Source organism: Dama dama, chromosome 11 (genome assembly GCF_033118175.1).
Source record: "Dama dama isolate Ldn47 chromosome 11, ASM3311817v1, whole genome shotgun sequence".
In the NCBI taxonomy this organism is placed as follows: domain Eukaryota; kingdom Metazoa; phylum Chordata; class Mammalia; order Artiodactyla; family Cervidae; genus Dama; species Dama dama.
The window spans coordinates 89,843,625-89,862,757 of record NC_083691.1 but is presented as its reverse complement, the minus strand read 5'-3'; the positions used below and the strand labels follow the sequence as shown (position 1 = coordinate 89,862,757).

Genomic DNA, 19,133 nt, shown 5'->3' with positions numbered 1-19,133 from the left:
AAAGCACCTCAGTGCTTGCTCCCAACACACAGGGCCCACCTGGCTCCCAGCCAGTGGTTTCCACGTGAAACCACTAGGTTTCCTGTGCTCATCTCACCCAGCAGGCTTCTCTTTCTCATCAGACTCTAGCTTTTAAGGCTGAGGAGCTGCTGACATGGTTTTCATGGTGTATCATCCATGCCCTCAGTAAGCTGCTCTCGAAACACGTTTATGAGTATGTTGCTTTCCTTCATGTGCGTCCAGCGCCCTCGTGGGCCTGGAGACTCCCCCAGGACAAGGGCAGTGTTCTCCACTTCAGGCTAGAGGCGTCTGGGTAAAGTTGGCATCTTCTCATGGCAGGCAGCCCCGTGTGCCACATCGGGAGGGACTTGGGTGAGAATGATAGGCAGGTGGAGCCCACAGGCCAGCCCACTGCAGGCCCCCCTCCTCCTCCTCAGTCCTGCAGGGTTTCCTAAGGATCCCACAGTCAGCATCACAATCTCCCACCACACCATCAGCAGCTTCCTTTGGCCCTCTGAGGTCATCTGAGCTACAGCTAACAGGATGCCCACCGAGCTCTGCCCACCAGACTCAGCCCAGAAAGCGGCCTCAGAAAATGGCCAGTGAGAATCCACAGCTCCGGACAGGGCTCTCTGTCCCTCCGAGCAAATCCCCTGCTGTGTGTCCCCCTGATTGCCGTGCAACCAGCCCCAGGCGCCAGGCCCCAGGTGGAAAGTCCCAGCTCAGAGGGTCTCGGGACCTGCCTTGGGCTGCAGTGGAACTCAGCCCTGTCACAGGGGCTAGAGGTTGGTCCCGGGCCCTGTCCACAGGCCAGAGCCACCTCCTGGGCTGAAGGGAAGGAGGTCCCAGGCTATACTGTGATTTATAAGACATGTATTGATTGAGTCATTGAGATGACCAAAGTATATTTTTCATATATAGTTGGTCTTTGTCCACATTTCCTGGCTTACAGCCCCCCAACCTCTTGGAATTTCCTAAGTGTTGAGAGTGACAAAGGTACCTCATGTTATGTTAACCCAGTTACTTCTGGACCTCATCTGAGGATGGAGCTGATTGCCAGGAGGACCAAACCTGTGACTGGAGGGTGGTAACTTCAGTCCTGCCCCTAACCTCCAAGGATGAGAGAAGGGCTGGAGGTTGAATCAATCACTGATGGCCACTGATTTAATCAATCATGCCTATGCGATGAAACCCCGAAAGGATGTGATTCAGGGAGCTTCTGGGTGGAGACTGGGGGGCGTGGCGCTCCTGGAGAGACCATGAAGCTCTTTGCTCTTCCCCAGACCTTGCCCTGTGTGTCTCTTCTGTCTGGCTATTCCTTAGATATATCCTTTTATAATAAACCCATAATCTAGCAAGTAAAATGTTTCCCTGAGTTCTGTAAGCCACTCTAGCAAATTCACTGAGCCTGAAAAGGAGGTCCTGGGAACCTCTGATCTATAGCCAGTTGGTTAGAAGCACAGGTAACAGCCTGGGCTTGCCACTAGTATCTAAAAGGGGGCGGGGGGCACGATGAGACTGTAACTCACAGGATCCGCTGCTATAGCCAGGTAGATGGTGTCAGAATTGAGTTGAATCATCGCTACCCAGCTGGTATCCGGGCATTGCTGATTGGCATGGAGAAGCCTCCACACACACACACATTGCAGGGGGGTCCAGGAACCTAGTTTATCCCACCTCCCGGAGCCCATGTTCCACTCCCACCCATCACCTTCTGGCTCTCACACCCCTTCTTGGAGACACGGTCTGGGACGGAGTGGCAAGTTCTGCGGACAGCCAGGAGTCCCAGCCCAAGAGGAAGAGAAGGCAGTCAGCTCCCTGCTGCTGCTTGGGAAGTGCAGACAGTGCAGGAACACAGTGAGAGGAGGAGAGATGAGGCAGCCGGGGAGTCACAGCCAGGCTCAGCCCCATGTTCGGGTGTCTCAGGGGCTGGGTGGGCCTTTGAGCTTGGAGGGGAGCAGGGGCGGGCAGGCTGGCAGGAAGCACCAATGTCACAGATGCACAGAGGGTGTGAGAAAAGAGAGGTTTGAGCAGCTCAGTCAGGAAGCTAAAGACTCTGCTTGGAGGCACTGGGGGCCTGACACACGGCAAAATAGGCAACCCCCATCCCTGAGAGCAGGAGAAAAGCACCAAGCAGATCCCCTGACTCCAAACACCTGTGTCCCCTGCTGCCTCGATGCCCTCCTTGACTCCTCCATCAGTGCTCTGCGTCTCCGGAGCCTGCCCTGGCCATCTTCAGGATCCCCGGAAGGGGCAGCTCAGAAGTCTCAGAAGTCCTAGCGCTCTTCCTGAAGAGCTCCAAGGGAGGACAAAAGGGATTCAACCGGTGATACATCCTGCATGAACCAGAATGTTCTACCAGTGAGCACTGTCTGAGAAAGGGATGGGTTCTCTGAGAGACATTTCCCCATCAGAGAAGAATCCCAGCCTTGAGGAGCCTGAGAGGTCGGGGAAAACTCCAGCATCAGAAGGGCAGTGACCCCAGAGTCCACTCAAGTCCCTTTAACTGCTGAGAGTCGGGAGACACACCCCCTGATCCGTGTCCCCACCTGGACACCAATTCACCATGTGACTTCACTCACTCTCTTCCTTTGGCTCCCAGTTCCAAGCAGTGCTTCCACTCTCTAGAGCTCTGCCCAGACCGGCCACTTCCTGACTCACCAAGCCAGCCAAGAGCCGCCAACCTCACACACACACACACACACACACACACACACACACACACACACACACACACACACACGCCGGCAAGGTGACCACACTCTGAGAGACTCCCCAGGACCCCACTGAGAGGAAGTATTTCCAAATTGATACTCCCCAGTGTGTCCTGGGAGGTGGGGCTGACCCAGAGGGAAGGTCAGGAATTCTACTGACCATGAAGAAAGGACCCCGCAGGGTATATTTAGCTCACTAAAAATAACGGAAGGCTGGGGATGAGGGCTGGGAATTGTCTGGGAGGGCTAGAACGCTGGGAAGGCTGGGGGAGGAGCAGGAAGAACAATGGAGGAAGGGAAGGGGGTCTGACAGGTCCCAGCGGGCAGGGGAGGGGGATGTCTTCCTCCCTCCTGCTGTGATCTGTGACCCAGATGACTCAGCTATTCCAGACCTGGAGAAGGGCCTGGATGGTAAGGAAGGACTACCAGGAAGCTTGGGAAGGCATCAGGTTTCCAGTGAAACACCAGTCCCAGGAGGTGACCGGGGGCAGACTGGTGTGAGGCAAGGCTAGCTTGAGCCCTGCTGGGGGGCCCAGCTCCCACTTCTGCCTCTCCCATCCGAGCCACCCCTGGGCCCCTGCTGAGCACCTGGAGCTTCAATCAGGGTGGGCTAGGCCTGGGTGCTGGAGGCTGGACCTTGACACATGGCTGGGGTCGGAGAGCAAGGCCTCTGACAGAAACCGGCCAGATACCGAGGCCAGTGCACACTTACCCCTGTGGGCTGCTTCTTGGTGTCCAGCAGTGGGGCATTGAAGCTGGCAGACAGGCTGGGGGTGGCGAGGACTTCCCGGAGGGGGATGTTGGCTTCCCCCAGGAACCTGAGGAGAGAGAAAAACAGAAAGTAAAAAGCAGACAAATGCACCCAGTTCTTCTTCCGAATACCCTTCACCACTGCCACCTCTCAGACAACCCATGGACAGGCTGATCTGCCTAGAACGCCTAGGAACCCTCAAGACTTCCCTGGCAGTCTGCCACAGTTACCCCATCACCAGGCCTGGAGGGCCAGGCCCCTCTCCGGGCACCAGAAGAATAAGAGACACGTTCCTTTCCCCCAAGGTCAACTTTGACCCCTTCTGCCCCTCCCCAGAGGCCCAACCTCACCACCCCATGTGCCTGGGTTGTCCTGCCCATCAGACCTAAACAGTCCCCCAGAGCAGCCTCTCCTGGAAGCACACCTGCATTCTCCTCTCCCTCCGCAGCTCTCCTGACCTGCCACTACACAGACCTACCCAGTGTCCCTGAGCTGGGCCAGCAATGAGGGTGAAGGGAAAACACACAGACCCTCCTATCTTCAGGGGCGGGGAGAGAGGAAAGTTGAACTATCACCCACACACGCGAGGCCATATCTGACCAAGGGGAGAGGGCCCATAAACGGATGGTCTATTAGGAAAGAGAAGGTCATCACTTGATGACCAGCAAAGGGACCCTTCAAAGGGGGCCAAGGGAAAAGGTTGTGTCTCTAAGCCAAAAAGTGAGCAACATGTGTTCTGCAGCAGTGAGGAAATCAGAGCAGCAAGTGGCCTCTGTCAGTCAGAACTGTGGCTGTGTCTGCATCGAACGTGGGCATGATTCCTGCACCTTACTGTCAGGACGTGAGCAATGACCAGTCACAGATGTACTTTCATCATTTGCTTCATAATTTTTTTCCTGGTGGATAAATAGCACACCTGTTATCTGGGACCTCCATTTTTCCGGTGTCTATAATAACTGATTTGAATATGAATTTTTATGACTTAATGAAATAAAACTTCCATCTTGACCTAATTAACTAATTGTTAAAACTGGCTGTTCACAATGATGTAGCACTTCACATTCACTACTACTATCAAGAAACAGAAATCAGAGAAGGGAGACATGTACATGGATGGCTGAGTCCCTTTGCTGTCCGCCTGAAACTACCACAACATTGTTAATCAGCTACACTTCAATATAAAATAAAAAGTTAAAAAAAAAGAAACAGAAAACAACAAATGTTGGCAAGGATGTTGAGAACCTGAAACCCTTGTGTTGAGAAATTGAAACACTGGTTGGAATGGAAAATGATGCAGCAACTATGGAAAACAGCATGGTAGTTCCTCAAAAGGTTAAACATAGAATTACCATATGATTTAGCAGTCCTCTTCTGAGTAAATACCCAAAAGAATTTAAATCAGGGACTCAAAGAGATACTTGTACACCCAAGTTCATAACAGCGTTATTCACAACTGCCAAAAGGTAGAAGCAACCCAAGTGTGTAACAATAGATAAATAGATAAATAAAACATAGTAAATGTACACAACGGAATATTATTGAATCTTAAAGAGGAGGAAAGTTCTGACACTTGCTACAACGTGGATGAACCTTGGAGATATTATGCCAAGTGAAATAAGACAGACACAAAAAGACAAATATTGTATGGTGACCTAGAGTGGTTAAATTCATAGGGACAGAAAGCAGGTTAGCAGTTATGTGGTGTGGGGGATGAGGAAAGAGGGAGTTATTATTTAGGGGGTACAGAGTTTCAAACTGAGGAAGATGAAAAGTTCTGGAGATAGATAATGGCAATGGCCGCACAAATTGTAAATGTACTTAACACCACTGAACATCAAAATGGTTAGGTGGTAAGTTTTGTTATGTATGTTTTATCGTGATAAAAATAAATTTAAAAAACTAGCTGTTTGTGTAAGTTTCTCAGCAATAAAATTCCTTTATCTCCATCCCTCTTGGAACCAGCAGACTCTTAGTTGCTTTGCAAGTTTCTCTATAAGCAAGGCAATAACCCTGACACATACATGCGTGTGTACATGCTAAATAGCTTCAGTTGTGTCTGACCCTTTGTGAACCTATGGACTGTAGCCCGCCAGGCTCCTCTGTCCATGGGATTCTCCAGGCAAGAATACTGGAATGGGTTGCCATGCCCTCCTGCAGGGGATCTTCCCGACTCAAGGATCAAATCCACAACTCCTGCAGCTCCTGTATCGCAGGTGGATTCTTTACCACTGAGCCACCAGGAAAGCCCAGCCTGATATTTATTCAAGACCAATTTTTCTAACATTTCTTTACAGAAGAGGCTGTAAAAAAAGAAAACCACAGGCTCAAAATGGTGTCACTCATGCTAAAGCCCATAGTACAAAACCTAGATTTAATTATGGGTCTAATTGCAGTTTCAACTTTTCCCAGAAATGTAACCTTAATAGGCCAGTCTGGAATATTCTGGTCAAGCACCAAAATGGACATCTGTTATGTGGGCCCACTCCACCTCACTCCCACCCCAGCCAGTTGAAGATGAGGTAACCAGCATGATAAACCCTTGCCTGATCCCTTCTCAACTCCCAAAAAGTTGATGTCCTGGCTTTAAAATAACCCTTTATTTTCTTTAGTTAATATCTTCCTGCCCCACCTGCCTTCTGCCTATAAAACTTTCCATTTTGTACAACCCCTTGGAGCACCTTTCCAGTTGCTCTGAATTCATGAGTCGTGAAAGTGAAAGAATTAGACAGTCATGTCCGACTCTTTGCGACCCCATGAACTATGGCCTCCCGGGCTCCTCTGTCCGTGGAATTCTCCACACAAGAACACTGGAATGGGTAGCCATTACCTTCTCCAGGGGATCTTCCTGACCCAGGGATGAAAGCCAGGTCTCCTGCGTTGCAGGTGGACTCTTTATCATCTGAACCACCAAAGAAGCCCAGTCAATTCATGAGTTATTGAATAGAATCAATTAGATCTTCAGATTTACTTGGTTCAATTCTGTGTTTCAACAGAGCTAAAGGGAGAGGTGTTTGCTAATATTCATTCCAGAGTTCTAAAACCACTCAGGATGCTAGGAAGCACATTTTCTAGAATTCAGACTGGTTTCGTTAGGGGAACCACTGACTGAAACCGACTACCCTGGCCAGGCCTGATAGTAACCACTCGGCACGCGTTATCTTGCAAAACAGGAGGTCCCGGTAAGGAACACCACCAACCAGAAGAATTAGAGAAAAGTCAAAAGAAGAGAGGAGATGCCAGTCCGTATGTCCTACCAGCGTCCCAGGATCCTTCTCATTGGACTCCACCTAGGCTGAATGATGCAAACGTCACCAGCAGGAAGGACCCCAGTCAGACTGATTAGCCAGAGACACCCGGGAAAAACCCGAGCATGAGCCACGTGGCAGAGCTGTTCTCCTGGGCCCCCTCACCCTGCTGCTCTCCACCCAGGAGCCCTTCCCAATAGAATCTCTTGCTTTGTCAGCACGTGTCTCCTGGGACACTTCATTTCCACGTGTTAGACAAGAGCCCACTATTGGGCGCTGGAGGTAGTCCCCCTTCCTGCAGCAGTTTGTCTTATACTCCTTGCAGAGCAGAGCAGGCTTCTGCCATAGCTCACTAAGGCAGGCCTCCTGGAGTGTCTCCATCCCAGAGTCAGCAAGGGGAAGGCCCCTGTCGCCAGTGTGTTGACTGAACTGTTCTCACAACCAGAGCAATGCCGAGAACACCAGGGAGTAAGTGTAGAAAACCAGGAATCCATGCTGAAAGCAGACAGGGCAGTGGTCCCTGGGAGACAGAGAACAAAGAATGGCTTTCTTGACATACCAGAAGCCATCTGGGGCGTAAGTCATTTGATGATCTAAGCCTGGCCACAGTCCTTGTCTTTGAACAGGTCTCAGTAATAATGATCTTAGGAAAACACAAGGACAAGCTTACCAGGTGAAAGTAAAAATAACAAAAATAAATCAATTGTAAAGACTCCCAGTTCTATTTCAATGGTAAAGACTAGTTTAATGCACATTCTTGAGCTGTTTTGCAGAATTTAAATACCACCCCTGGGCCCTCATGGCAAAGAATTCACCTGCCAAGCAGGAGACAAGTTTGATCCCTGCGTCAGAAAGATCCCCTGGAGAAGGAAATGGCAATCCACTCCAGTATTCCTCCTTGAGAAATTTCATGGACAGAGGAGCCTGGCAGGCTACCGTCCATGGGGTTGCAAAAGAGTCAGACACAACATAGAGATTAAATAACAGCAACAACTGGGTCAGCTAGAATATAAGGGATAACGATGTTGACCTTTTCTGACCCTCAGCCCTTCAATCAACTAAAACTTGGACTCTGCCTACTGCCCAGACCCTTTCATGAATATGCATATACCCTTAAGCTTAAAACTTCCCCAATTATGCTGTTTGGGGAGACACTGCTTTGGGAAACGTTCCCTATGTTCTCCTTACTTGCTGCAAGAAATAAATCCTTCCTTCTCCCTATCTTTGACTCAGTTGTGTCTTTTGGCTCGATATCCACTAAGAGGCGAACCCAGTTTCTGGGTAACAATGTGACACTGGAAATCTAGGTCAGCAGAATGGAGGGACTTGCTTGAGCAGGCAGATGGTAGATGGCGGACCCTGACTTAGAACTTGTGAAATAGTCGGTATTGCTAACAGAGCTCTATAAGGTGGAGTTGGAAGGTCATCAATGAAGTGTGATTCATATATGGCTCAGCCTGGATTTAATATGACCTTTTGACCTGATGAAGTCATCCAGAAGACCTGCCAGAAACCAAGATATTTATGGGACCTTTACCCTAAAATAACTCGTGAGAGTCTACCCATCTATCAGACCCCGACCCTGAAACAACTTGTAATACTTAAAGCACAAATATTGTCAAAGTCAATCACAACTCTCTCTAGGCAACTTTGAACAACCTCCAGGCTTTTTGTCTTTATAAGCCCTTCTTTCTCCCAGTACTTTCACAGGTACCTGAATTTGTGTCTCCCATATTACATTTTTTTTAATGTTTATCTATTTATTTTTGGCAATGCTGGGTCTTCGTTGCTGCTCAGCTTTTCTCTAGTTGTGGCTTTTTTCTAGTTGCGGTGAGCAGGGGCTCCTCCCTAGTTGTGGGGCACTGGCCCAAGGGTGCAGGACATGGGCTTCAGTAGTTGTGGCCCCCAGGCTCTAAAGCACAGGCTCAGTAGTTGTGACTACAGACTTAGTTGTCCCAAGGCATGTGGGATCTTCCCAGATCAGGGATCCAACCCTGTGTCCCCTGCATTGGCAGGCGGATTCCTTACCACTGAGCCACCAGGGAAGCCCCCTGAAATGCAATTCTTAAAATCCCAAATAAACTACTTTCTTATTTGCAGCCTTGTGCACTATTTTCTGGTTGACAAATTTGGTCCCCAGATTCCCAGGGCTTCAGGGTGGGCAGGGGAGCGGATGGCTGGCGGGCCCGGCGGTGTAACCTGGGAGTGGCAGCCCGAGCGCAGCTGATTGTTGAGCACAGAGCAGCCCACCCTCCTCTGCCTCCCTCGCCACCCGTCCAGCCCTCCCCCCGGGAGAATTCCCGGACGCAGGGCGGGAACAATGGGAGGAAATGCAGGAGGAAGCGGCGACTCCACCCCTGCCAGCCCGGGGAATAGGCACCTCCACGGTGCCTGTTGTTATTTCCTCCCTTCAACGTCTTTCTGGGTCATAAAATACCCCCACCTCCCAGCCCTGCATAGGCCCTTGGGTCAGCCCTTCCGAGGGGCTGGGCGGCTTCACAGGCCCCCATTCCGCCAGGAGGAAAGACTGGAGGCAGGATGCCCGTCCCTAAGCCTAAGGAGCCGGCTGTGGGGTCAAGATGCGAGAAAGGCAGAGCGTCCTCTGAGTGGGTGGAAGAAGGAGGGAAGAGGGACAGTCTGAGGCTGACAGAGATGGAAAAACCCTGATGGGCCACTCTTCATTCATTCATTTCATTCATTCATGTCTATTCAGGGGGATCAGACCTGGGAGGATGCAGACCCTTGAGGAGACTCAACCCATCCTGAGATCAAGACTGAGACACAGAACTTAGGGCACCCAGCCTTCTGCATAAGAGGGATGCTGCACACTCGGTGGGTGCCAACCTTTAGTGGCAGGTAGGACTCAGCACAAATGAGGCAAGCATGGCCCTGGGGGCCTGGGAGCCAGCTCTGAGTGTGTATGGAGCCTGGTAAGCTGGAATAAAAGCCTGTGAGCCTTGCCCCCCACCCCCAACTCTGCACAGCCTACTGACAGAAAAATGCGCTGCCCAGCCTCTCCAGACCCCGTCATCCCTCTTGGCTGTGCTGTGTTCTGAAGCCACTGTAATGTGAGGGCACAAGTTTGGGGGCCGAAAGAGCTGCTGCCATCCTAAAGACAGAAAGCGAGGTCAGGAATCAGCATGGAGGAGGGAGGGGAAGGTCAAAGCAGCTTCCATGTTGACTGGCATACTTTTCCTCATGCAAGAAGAACTCATTCAAACTCATCACCCAGGCAGGATACTGTCCCGCCAGGAATGGGAGGTGGTGACCGCCAAGTCTGAGCCTTAAGTGGGAGAGTAAGAATTAAGGTGGCCAAGTAAGTTGATTTTAACAAAGCACAAAGAAATCAAAACAATTTTATTTTAAAACATCTGGCCACATATGGGAAAAGAATCTTAAAGAGTAGATATATGTAGTGGATGACTCACTATGCAGTACATTTGAAACTAGCACAACACTGTAAATCAACTATACTCCAATAAAAGTTAAAATAAATAAGTAAATAAATAAAACAGTGGGCCATTTTACATCATTGTTTATAAGAAAAAAACACAGAAGGCAACCCAAATGTCAAGCATAGAAGATGAGTAAGTTTAGACATACAACAGAATACTATGTTGTTATTTATTGTTCAGTCACTAAGTCATGTCCGACTCTTTGTGACCCCATGGACTGTAGCATGCCAGGCTTCCCTGTCCTTCACTATCTACAGCTATAAAAATAATGGGAATATTACACTGCAGATTTATAATGTATGGAAGTTCTTCAAGATACATTGTTAAGCATATGGATCAATGGGACAGAATATAGACAGCCCAGAAATAAACCCACACCCCTATGGTCAATTAATATTTGACAAAGGAGGCAAGAATAAACAATGGGAAAAAATGACTGTCTCTTCAGCAAGTGGTGTTGGCAAAGTTGAACAGCCACACATAAATCAGTGACATTAGAACACACCCTCTCACCACAAAAATAAACTCAAAATGGCTTAAAGACATAAGACGTGATACCATCCAAGTCCTAGAAGAGATCAAAGGCAAAACTTTCTCTGACATAAATCATGCCAATGTTTTCTTATTCAGTCTCCCAAGGCAATGGAAATAAAAACAAAAGTAAACAAATGGGACCTAGTCAAACTTACAAGCTTTTGCACATTATGGGAAACAAAAAAACAAAAAGACAAACTGCAGAATGGGGAAAATATTTACAAACAGCATAACCAACAGTGCTTAATTTCCAGAATACACATACAGTTCACACAATTCAACAACAAAAAAGCAAACAACCCAATTGATAAATGGGCAGACGACCTAAACAGACATTTCTCAAAAAAAGAAATACAGATGGCCAGTAGGCACATGGCCTACTGAAATGAAACATGAAAAGATGTTCAGCAGTGCTAATTACTAGAGAAATGCAAATCAAAACTACAGTGAGGTACCACCTCACATCAGTCAGAATGGTTATCATTAAAAAGTCTACAAATAAATGATGGAGAGAGTGTGGAGAAAAGGGAAATCTCCTACATAGTTGGTGGGAATGAACGTTGGTATAGCCACTGTGGAAAACAGTATGGAGGTACCTCAGAAAACTGAAAACAGAATTACGTTGTGTGATTATACAGATAATACAGATTACTGCATGATCTAGCAAGCCCACTCCTGGACATATATCCAGACAAAACAGTAATTCAAAAAGATACATGCACCTTTTTGTTCATAGCAGCAGTATTCACAATAACCAAGACATGGACACAACCTAAATGTCCATCAACAGATAAATGGGTAAAGAAGACGTGGTACAAATACACATGGAATACTACTAAGCCATAAAAAATGAAATAATGCCATCTCACAGCAACATGGATGCAACTAGAGATTTTCATACTAAGTGAAGTAGGTCAGAAAAAGAATGACAAATACCATGTGATGTCACCTATATGTGGAATCCAAACGATGATGCAAATGAACCTCTCTATGAAATATAATCATGGACATAGAGAACAGATTGGTGGTTGTTAAGTGGGGGAGGGATGGGGGGGTGGGTGGAATGGGAGGCTGGGGTTAGTAGATGTAAGCTTTTATATATAGAATGGATAAACAACAAGGTCCTACTATATAGCACAAAGAATTATATTCAATATCCTATGATAATCATAATGGAAAAGAATATTTTAGAAAAACAGAATATGTGTGTGTGTGTGTATAGATATAAAATATATATACATGTAAAGCTGAATCACTTTGCTGCACAGGAGAAATTAACACAACATTGTAAATCACCTATACTTCAATTTTTAAAAAATATTGTTTTGTTTTTAAAACATACATTGTTAAGTGAAAAACCAAGTTCAAAAAAGTGTGTATAATATGCTACCTATTACTTAGAGTAGTCAGAAAGTCTAATGCTGGTTGCTAGAGGCTGGAGGGAGGGGACAATGGGAAGTTATTGTTTACTGGGTATAGGGCTTTAGTTTTATAGATGAAAAGAGTTACAGGGATGGATGGTGGTGATGGTTACACAACAATGCGAATGTATTTAATATCATTAAACTATATATATACTTTAAAATGGTTAAGATGGTAATTGTTATATCTTCAGTTCAGTTCAGTTGCTCAGTCGCATCCAACTCTTTGCGATCCCATGAACCGCAGCACGCCAGGCCTCCCTGTCCATCACCAACTCCCGGAGTTTACCCAAACTCATGTCCATCCAGTTGGTGATGCCATCCAGCCATTTCATTCTCTGTTGCCCCCTTCTCCTCCTGTCCTCAATCTTTCCCAGCATCAGGGTCTTTTTGAATGAGTCAGCTCCTCGCATCAGGTAGCCTAAAGTACTGGAGTTTCAGCTTCAACATCAGTCCTTCCAATGAACACCCAGGACTGATCTCCTTCAGGATGGACTGGGTGGATCTCCTTGCAGTCCAAGGGACTCTCAAGAGTCTTCCTCAACACCACAGTTCAAAAGCATCAATTCTTCAGTGCTCAGCTTTCTTTATAGTTCAACTCTCATCCATACATGACTACTGGAAAAACCATAGCCTTGACTAGATGGTAATGTTTCTACTTTTTAATATGCTGTCTAGGTTGGTCATAACTTTCCTTCCAAGGAGTAAGCGTCTTTTAATTTCATGGCTGCAATCACCATCTGCAGTGATTTTGGAGTCCCAAAAAATAAAGTCTGACACTGTTTCCCCATCTATTTGCCATGAAGTGATGGGACTGGATGCCGTGATCTTAGTTTTCTGAATGTTGAGCTTTAAGCCAACCTTTTCACTCTCCTCTTTCACTTTCATCAAGAGGCTCTTTAGTTCTTCTTCACTTTCTGCCATAAGGGTGGTGTCATCTGCGTATCTGAGGTTATTGATATTTCTCCCGGCAATCTTGATTCCAGCTTGTGCTTCTTCCAGCCCAGCATTTCTCATGATGTACTCTGCATATAAGTTAAATTAGCAGGGTGACAATATACAGCCTTGACGTACTCCTTTTCCTATTTGGAACCAATCTGTTGTTCCCTGTCCATGTTATATTTTACCACCATACAAAAAAATCTATTTTAATATATAAATATACTAGCTATTGTGTAAAAATAGGAAAGTCAGAATTTATACTGGTGATTAAGCAATAATATGAGTGGTAGAGAAGAAACAAAAAACAGTTATAATCATGGGAGAAAGATGAGAAGCAGATGGAGAAACAAAAGGAAGAATTTCACTGCATTTTTTAAAATCATTTCTGGTTTTATAGCTCCTTAATTTTTTTTACAAACTCAAAAATTAAATTTAAAAATGAAGCATAAAAACATTTTTTAAATTTTATAATTTATTCATTCAATAAATATTTTGCACATCAGACAAAATACTGGGTCTGACCTCATGGAACTTAAATTCTACCAAGAGCTGCCTGCTTCGTGACTAAGTGTATATTAGATACGCTGCCAAGCACTCTACAAGTATACTTGTCACAGCGGTGGGGTAGTACACTGGTGTTAGTTCAATTTATCTTACAGATGAGGAAACTGGAACTCAGAAAGGCATTTGACCTTTCTGATTTCACACAAATAACTGACAGAGCCAGACTCAAAGGCCTGGCTTTAGACCCAATCATAGACTAGCAGGCATACCTTGGAGCTCTGTGAGCACATCATGAAAGACACAAAAAAATCCTTGGTTTGCCTCATCCATGGAAACAGGAACCCAGGCTATAAATTTGATCTAGTTCAATCTTTTTCAAAAAAATCTAATTCCGAGATGTACTAATCATGCCTTCTTATTTTCTATATTTTCATGACATATTTTGACATCTAAGGCTTTGCTCACTTTGGAGAGGCTGCCCTTCCCGGGGCTGGCCAATTCCTAGAGACAGTAAGTAAAGGACTCACTGATAACTGCACCTTTCGTATGCAAACCAAGCAATCCAGAGCCCACAGCCCCACCACTCCTCTACAGAGGGCTCCCACTCAGCCAACATTCCCCTGCCCTGAAACCCCAGGACCAGGTACCAGAAAACTCCATGCAGCCCAACATCCCATAGCCCGCTGAAATTATTCAGACCCGCCATCTCTAAGGGTTTTCCAGGTGGCTCAGATGCTAAAAAATCTGCCTGCAATGCAAGAGACCCATATCCAATCAGTATTCTTGCCTAGAGAATCCCATGGACAGAAAAGCCTGACAGGCTACAGTTCATCGGGGTTACAAAGAGTCAAACATGACTGAGCGACTAACACTTTCACTTTCATAGCCATTCCTAAACCAACTTACCCTGCCTCAGTTCAGTTCCGTTCAGTCGCTCAGTTGTGTCCAACTCTTTGCAACCTCATGGACTGCAGCATGCCAGGCTTCCCTGTCCATCACCAACTCCCAGAGCTTACTCAAACTCACGTCCATCAAGTCAGTGATGTCATCCAACCATCTCATCCTCTGTCGTCCCCTTCTTCTCGTGCCTTCAATCTGTCCCAGCATTAGGGTCTTTTCTAAGGAGTCAGTTCTTCACATCGATGACCAAAGTATTGGAGCTTCAGCTTCAACATCAGTCCTTCCAATGAATATTCAGGACTGATTTCCTTTAGGATGGACTGGTTGGATCTCCTTGCAGTCCAAGGGACTCTCAAGAGTCTTCTCCGACACCACAATTCAAAAGCATCAATTCTTCAGTGCTCAGCTCTCTTTATGGTCCAACTCTCACATCCATACATGACCACTGGAAAAACCATAGCTTTGACTAGACGGACTTTTGTTGGCAAAATAATGTCTCTGCTTTTTAATATGCTGTCTAGGTTGGTCATGGTTTTTCTTCCAAGGAACAGTGTCTTTTAATTTCATGCCTGCAATCACCATCTGCAGTGATTTTGGAGCCCCCAAAATAAAGTCTGTCAGTCTTTTCATTGTTTCCCCATCTATTTGCCATGAAGTGATAGGACCAGATGCCATGATCTTAGTTTTTTGAATGCTGAGTTTTAAACCAGCTTTTTTACTCTCCTCTTTCACTTTCATCAAGAGGCTCTTTAGTTCCTCTTCACTTTCTGCTTACCCTGCCTAGCCCTTTCTTTTCTGAGGAAACCACAGTAGAGGCTCCTGTACACGCTTTCCTCTACCCCCTCTGCCTCCTGACTGACCCTGGTGCTTCCCAGTGCCTGCCCCTCCTCTGGGGAACTGATGAGAGGCAGGAAGGGTAGGGTCCTGTGAGGGGAACAGGCCTAGCTGAGACCCCAGGAGAAACCAGCCAGTCAGAGAGAGGCAGCCGGGCCTGTGGCAGGCATGGCGGAGGGACCCTAAGAGAGAGGCTCTTCCGCTGAAAGTGGCCTCCACTCCTGCAAGGGTGCAGATCCCCCATCAGTACTCCAGGTCTCCCCTATGCCGTGGTGCCATGAGCTGAAGCATGAACAGGTGCAGTGGTCCAAAGAAGACAACAGCCTCCCAGGGGAAAGGCTTCCACAGCCCAGACTGGTAAATTATGAAGGGAGTGCTGGCAATGGAGAGCCAGTTCACAACCTTCATGGTAAAGACTGAATCAGTCAAGACGCACCTGTGGATGTTAAATCTACAGGGATATTTTGATGAGGAGCAGGATATTTGCAGAGTATTCAAATGTCTCTTAATATACTTCAAGGAGGAAAAAATAACAGTAAAGACACAATGGAAAAATTAGACAATACCTTGACAGGTGACTGAAATGAATATCACCAAAGAGGGATACTATGTATCTCCAGATCCTCAGACAAAACACAACCATGACACAACTATGAGATAAACTATGACAGATTCCAGTCAGGAGTCAGTAACCCAACTGATCATAAATCTAATTATGAGAAAGACATCAGACAAACTCCAAATGAGGAATATTCTTTTTTAATTTGAGGAATATTTGATTTTTTAATTGGGGCATTATATTATTCAAAGCTTCCTGGATGGCTCAGTAGGTAAAGAATCCACCTGCAATGCAGGAAACACAGGAGACTTGGGTTCAATCCCTGGGTCAGGAAGATCCCCTGCAGGAGGAAACGGCAATCCACTCCAGTATTCGTGCCTGGAGAATTCCAGGGACAGAGGAGCTCGTGGGCTACAGTCCATGAGGTTGCAAAGAGTCGGACATGACTGAGCAACTAAGCACAAATGTTATTCAAAAATATAAATTGTCCCAACTGTGGAAATGAACCAAAGTAAAAGAGGTTATGGAAACATGATGATGAAATTCAGTGTGAGAGTCTAGACTGGGGATCCTGTACAGGAAAAGAGAGGGGGGAAGTGCCATAAAAGACATAATGTGGCCAGCTGATAGGATTAAAATACAAACAGTGGATTAACGTAGGCAACCGTGTTAAATTTGCTGAAATTGGTAACTTACTGTACTTATGTAAAAAAAAAAAAAATCCCTACTCTTAGTAAATATACACAGAAGTATTTAAAGATAAAGGGCCATGATGAGTAAAACTTACCCTCAAATGGGAGAGAAAGAAAAGGGGAGGAAGGAGGGAGAGGAGATAGTGAGAGAGAGAATATTATAAAGCAAACAGAATAGAGCATTATCAATAAGTGAATCTGAGTAAAGAGTATGTGAATGTTTTCTGTTCTATTTTTGAAATTTTTCTGGGTTTGAAATTATTTCCCCAGAAAAACTTTAGAAGGGTCTCCATGCGTCAGGTTCCCATTCTTTATCTTTTAAACTAAGAAAAAGACATGTCAACTAAAAACATGTGTGTTACGACTCAAACCCATTCATCACTGACTCAGCTGCACCGATCTCATTAGATTTAGTGAGTTAGCACAACAGGAAAGTCAGATAGCCCCTGACCTGGCAGGACACACACACACACACTCAGGCACACAGACTCAGGGGAAGTTTAAGGACACCGTTGAGGAGACACCATGAGTGGTGGTCCCTCCAGCCATGCATACCTAGCCATGAGGAGCAGGAAATGAGAAGAACCAGATATTACACACACACACCCCCAGCCTGCCTGGCCTCTGGCAGCCTTCCTGCCAGTATCTGATTCCCCAGGGGTACCCAGGGTAACTCTAAATAGTTGTCCACTTCAGTCCAAAAACAGACAAAAGAAAAACTATTCTGAAGCCCAGGGATATCCTGAATAGAATCCAGGACAAAATGCATAGTTATAAAAATCCTTGGAAAACAAGGATATGGTCAATGCTTCCGAGGATGCTGAGAACAATAGGATGGTGAACTATAAATACTCCTGCCTCAAAACTGCCTCCCGGACTTCCCTGATGGTCCAGTAGTTAAGAGGCTGCCTGCCAGGCTTCCCTGATGGCTCAGTGGCTAAGTATCCACCTGCCAATGCAGGGTACACAGGTTCGATCCCTGGTCCAGAAGGATCCCACATGCCTCAGAGCAATGGAGACCATGTGTCACAGCTACTGGGGCTATGAACCACGACTGCCAAAGCCTGCACCCCTAGAGTCCCTGCTCCACAACAAGAGAACCCACCACAACGAGACGCCCGAGCACTGCAACTGAGAAAGCTTACGTGCAACAACAAAGACCCAAAGCAGTCATAAATAAATAAATCAACTTCCTCCCAAGGATTCGGGAGGCCAGCCAACTGGCCTGCTGAAACCTGGAAGTGGAACATAGGCCTACTCTCCCCAACTTCTAGCAACAACAGACTGCCTCTCTGTCTTTTTTAATGTCTATGCGCACAGGCACATTTGGGTGAACATCGATTCCCGCGTAAGAAACACACCAGGACAAAGCAACCGATAGAAAGACAGAGAGAAAATACCCTCCACACTTAAAACAGACCGGGAGTCAATATTCCTGACCAGATCCCAAGTGTACAAACTACTAGGAATGAGCAAGAAAAAAACAAGCACCTCAAAATAGGACAGGCAACTGACAGACGAAGAAATACAACGGGGCAATAAAGATGCCCAACTTTACAAGCAATCAAGGAAACACAAATTATAAGATACTTTTTCTCCCCATGGCACTAGCAAAAAGAAAACACTGATTTTTTTTATACTGTTGATAGATGTAAACCAGGAAATCTTCTTGAAAAGTTATTTGTCAGAACTGATAAAAATGCTATTTCATTTCTAAGGACCTATCCTAAAGGAAAAACAGTATAAGAACATAAAAGCATTTGGATAAAGATGTTCAGTGAAAAACCAGGAAAGAAACTAAATATCAGTGGATAAGGGCTGCTGCTGCTGCTAAGTCGCTTTAGTCGTGTCCGACTCTGTACAACCCCATAGACGGCAGCCCACCAGGCTCCCCCGTCCCTGGGATTCTCTAAGCAACAACACTGGAGTGGGTTGCCATTTCCTTCTCCAATGTGGATAAGAGCACAATGGGATAAATTATGGTACACTCACACCATGGAACATAACACAACTACTGAAAATGAGGTTGATCAATACCCTCTGTACCTGGGAAAACGGTCCACGATAAAATGAGGAAAAACAAGATGGGGACCATTTTACATGGCGTGACTCATTTTTGTGTAAGTAAATGTATAGACTTGTATGTAAACAGATGCTTATGGATGAAGAAGACATGCACCAAATGATCAACAGTGGACATCACCGTAGGGAAGGGAAGGAGTGAATGGGAGAACATGACTTTTTCCTTTATAAACTTTTAAGAATGGAGCTTACTTATGCTTATGTTTTTAAAAATAATTTTTATGCTCTTGTGGGGTTTCTGTAAATTTTTTTTAAACAGAAGAATCTGTGCAGGGACTTCCCTGGTGGCCCAGTGGTTAAGAATCCACCTTCCAGTGCAGGGACATAATTTTGATCCCTGATGGTAAAGCTAATACTCCACATTCTGCAGGACTACTGAGCCCTAGTGCTGCAAGTGAAACCCAACGTCCACAACTAAGACCTGACATAGCTAAATAAATAAAAGAATGTGTGCAAATTGAGGTACAGCACATACCCACATGGAGCACGTGCTTGCTGTA

General features: G+C 46.1%; 1 protein-coding gene across 23 annotated transcripts in view; it reads right to left on the bottom strand.

Annotated features, from left to right (window-relative positions):
- Nucleotides 1–19,133, bottom strand: part of DYSF (dysferlin) — a 220,204-nt gene that overhangs the window by 168,164 nt on the left and 32,907 nt on the right. For all 23 annotated transcript variants that reach the window (XM_061155676.1, XM_061155683.1, XM_061155688.1 and 20 more), the window contains exon 4: nt 3,427–3,532. In XM_061155676.1, coding sequence (XP_061011659.1) covers nt 3,427–3,532 — 106 coding nt within the window. The remainder of the gene's footprint in view (nt 1–3,426; nt 3,533–19,133) is intronic.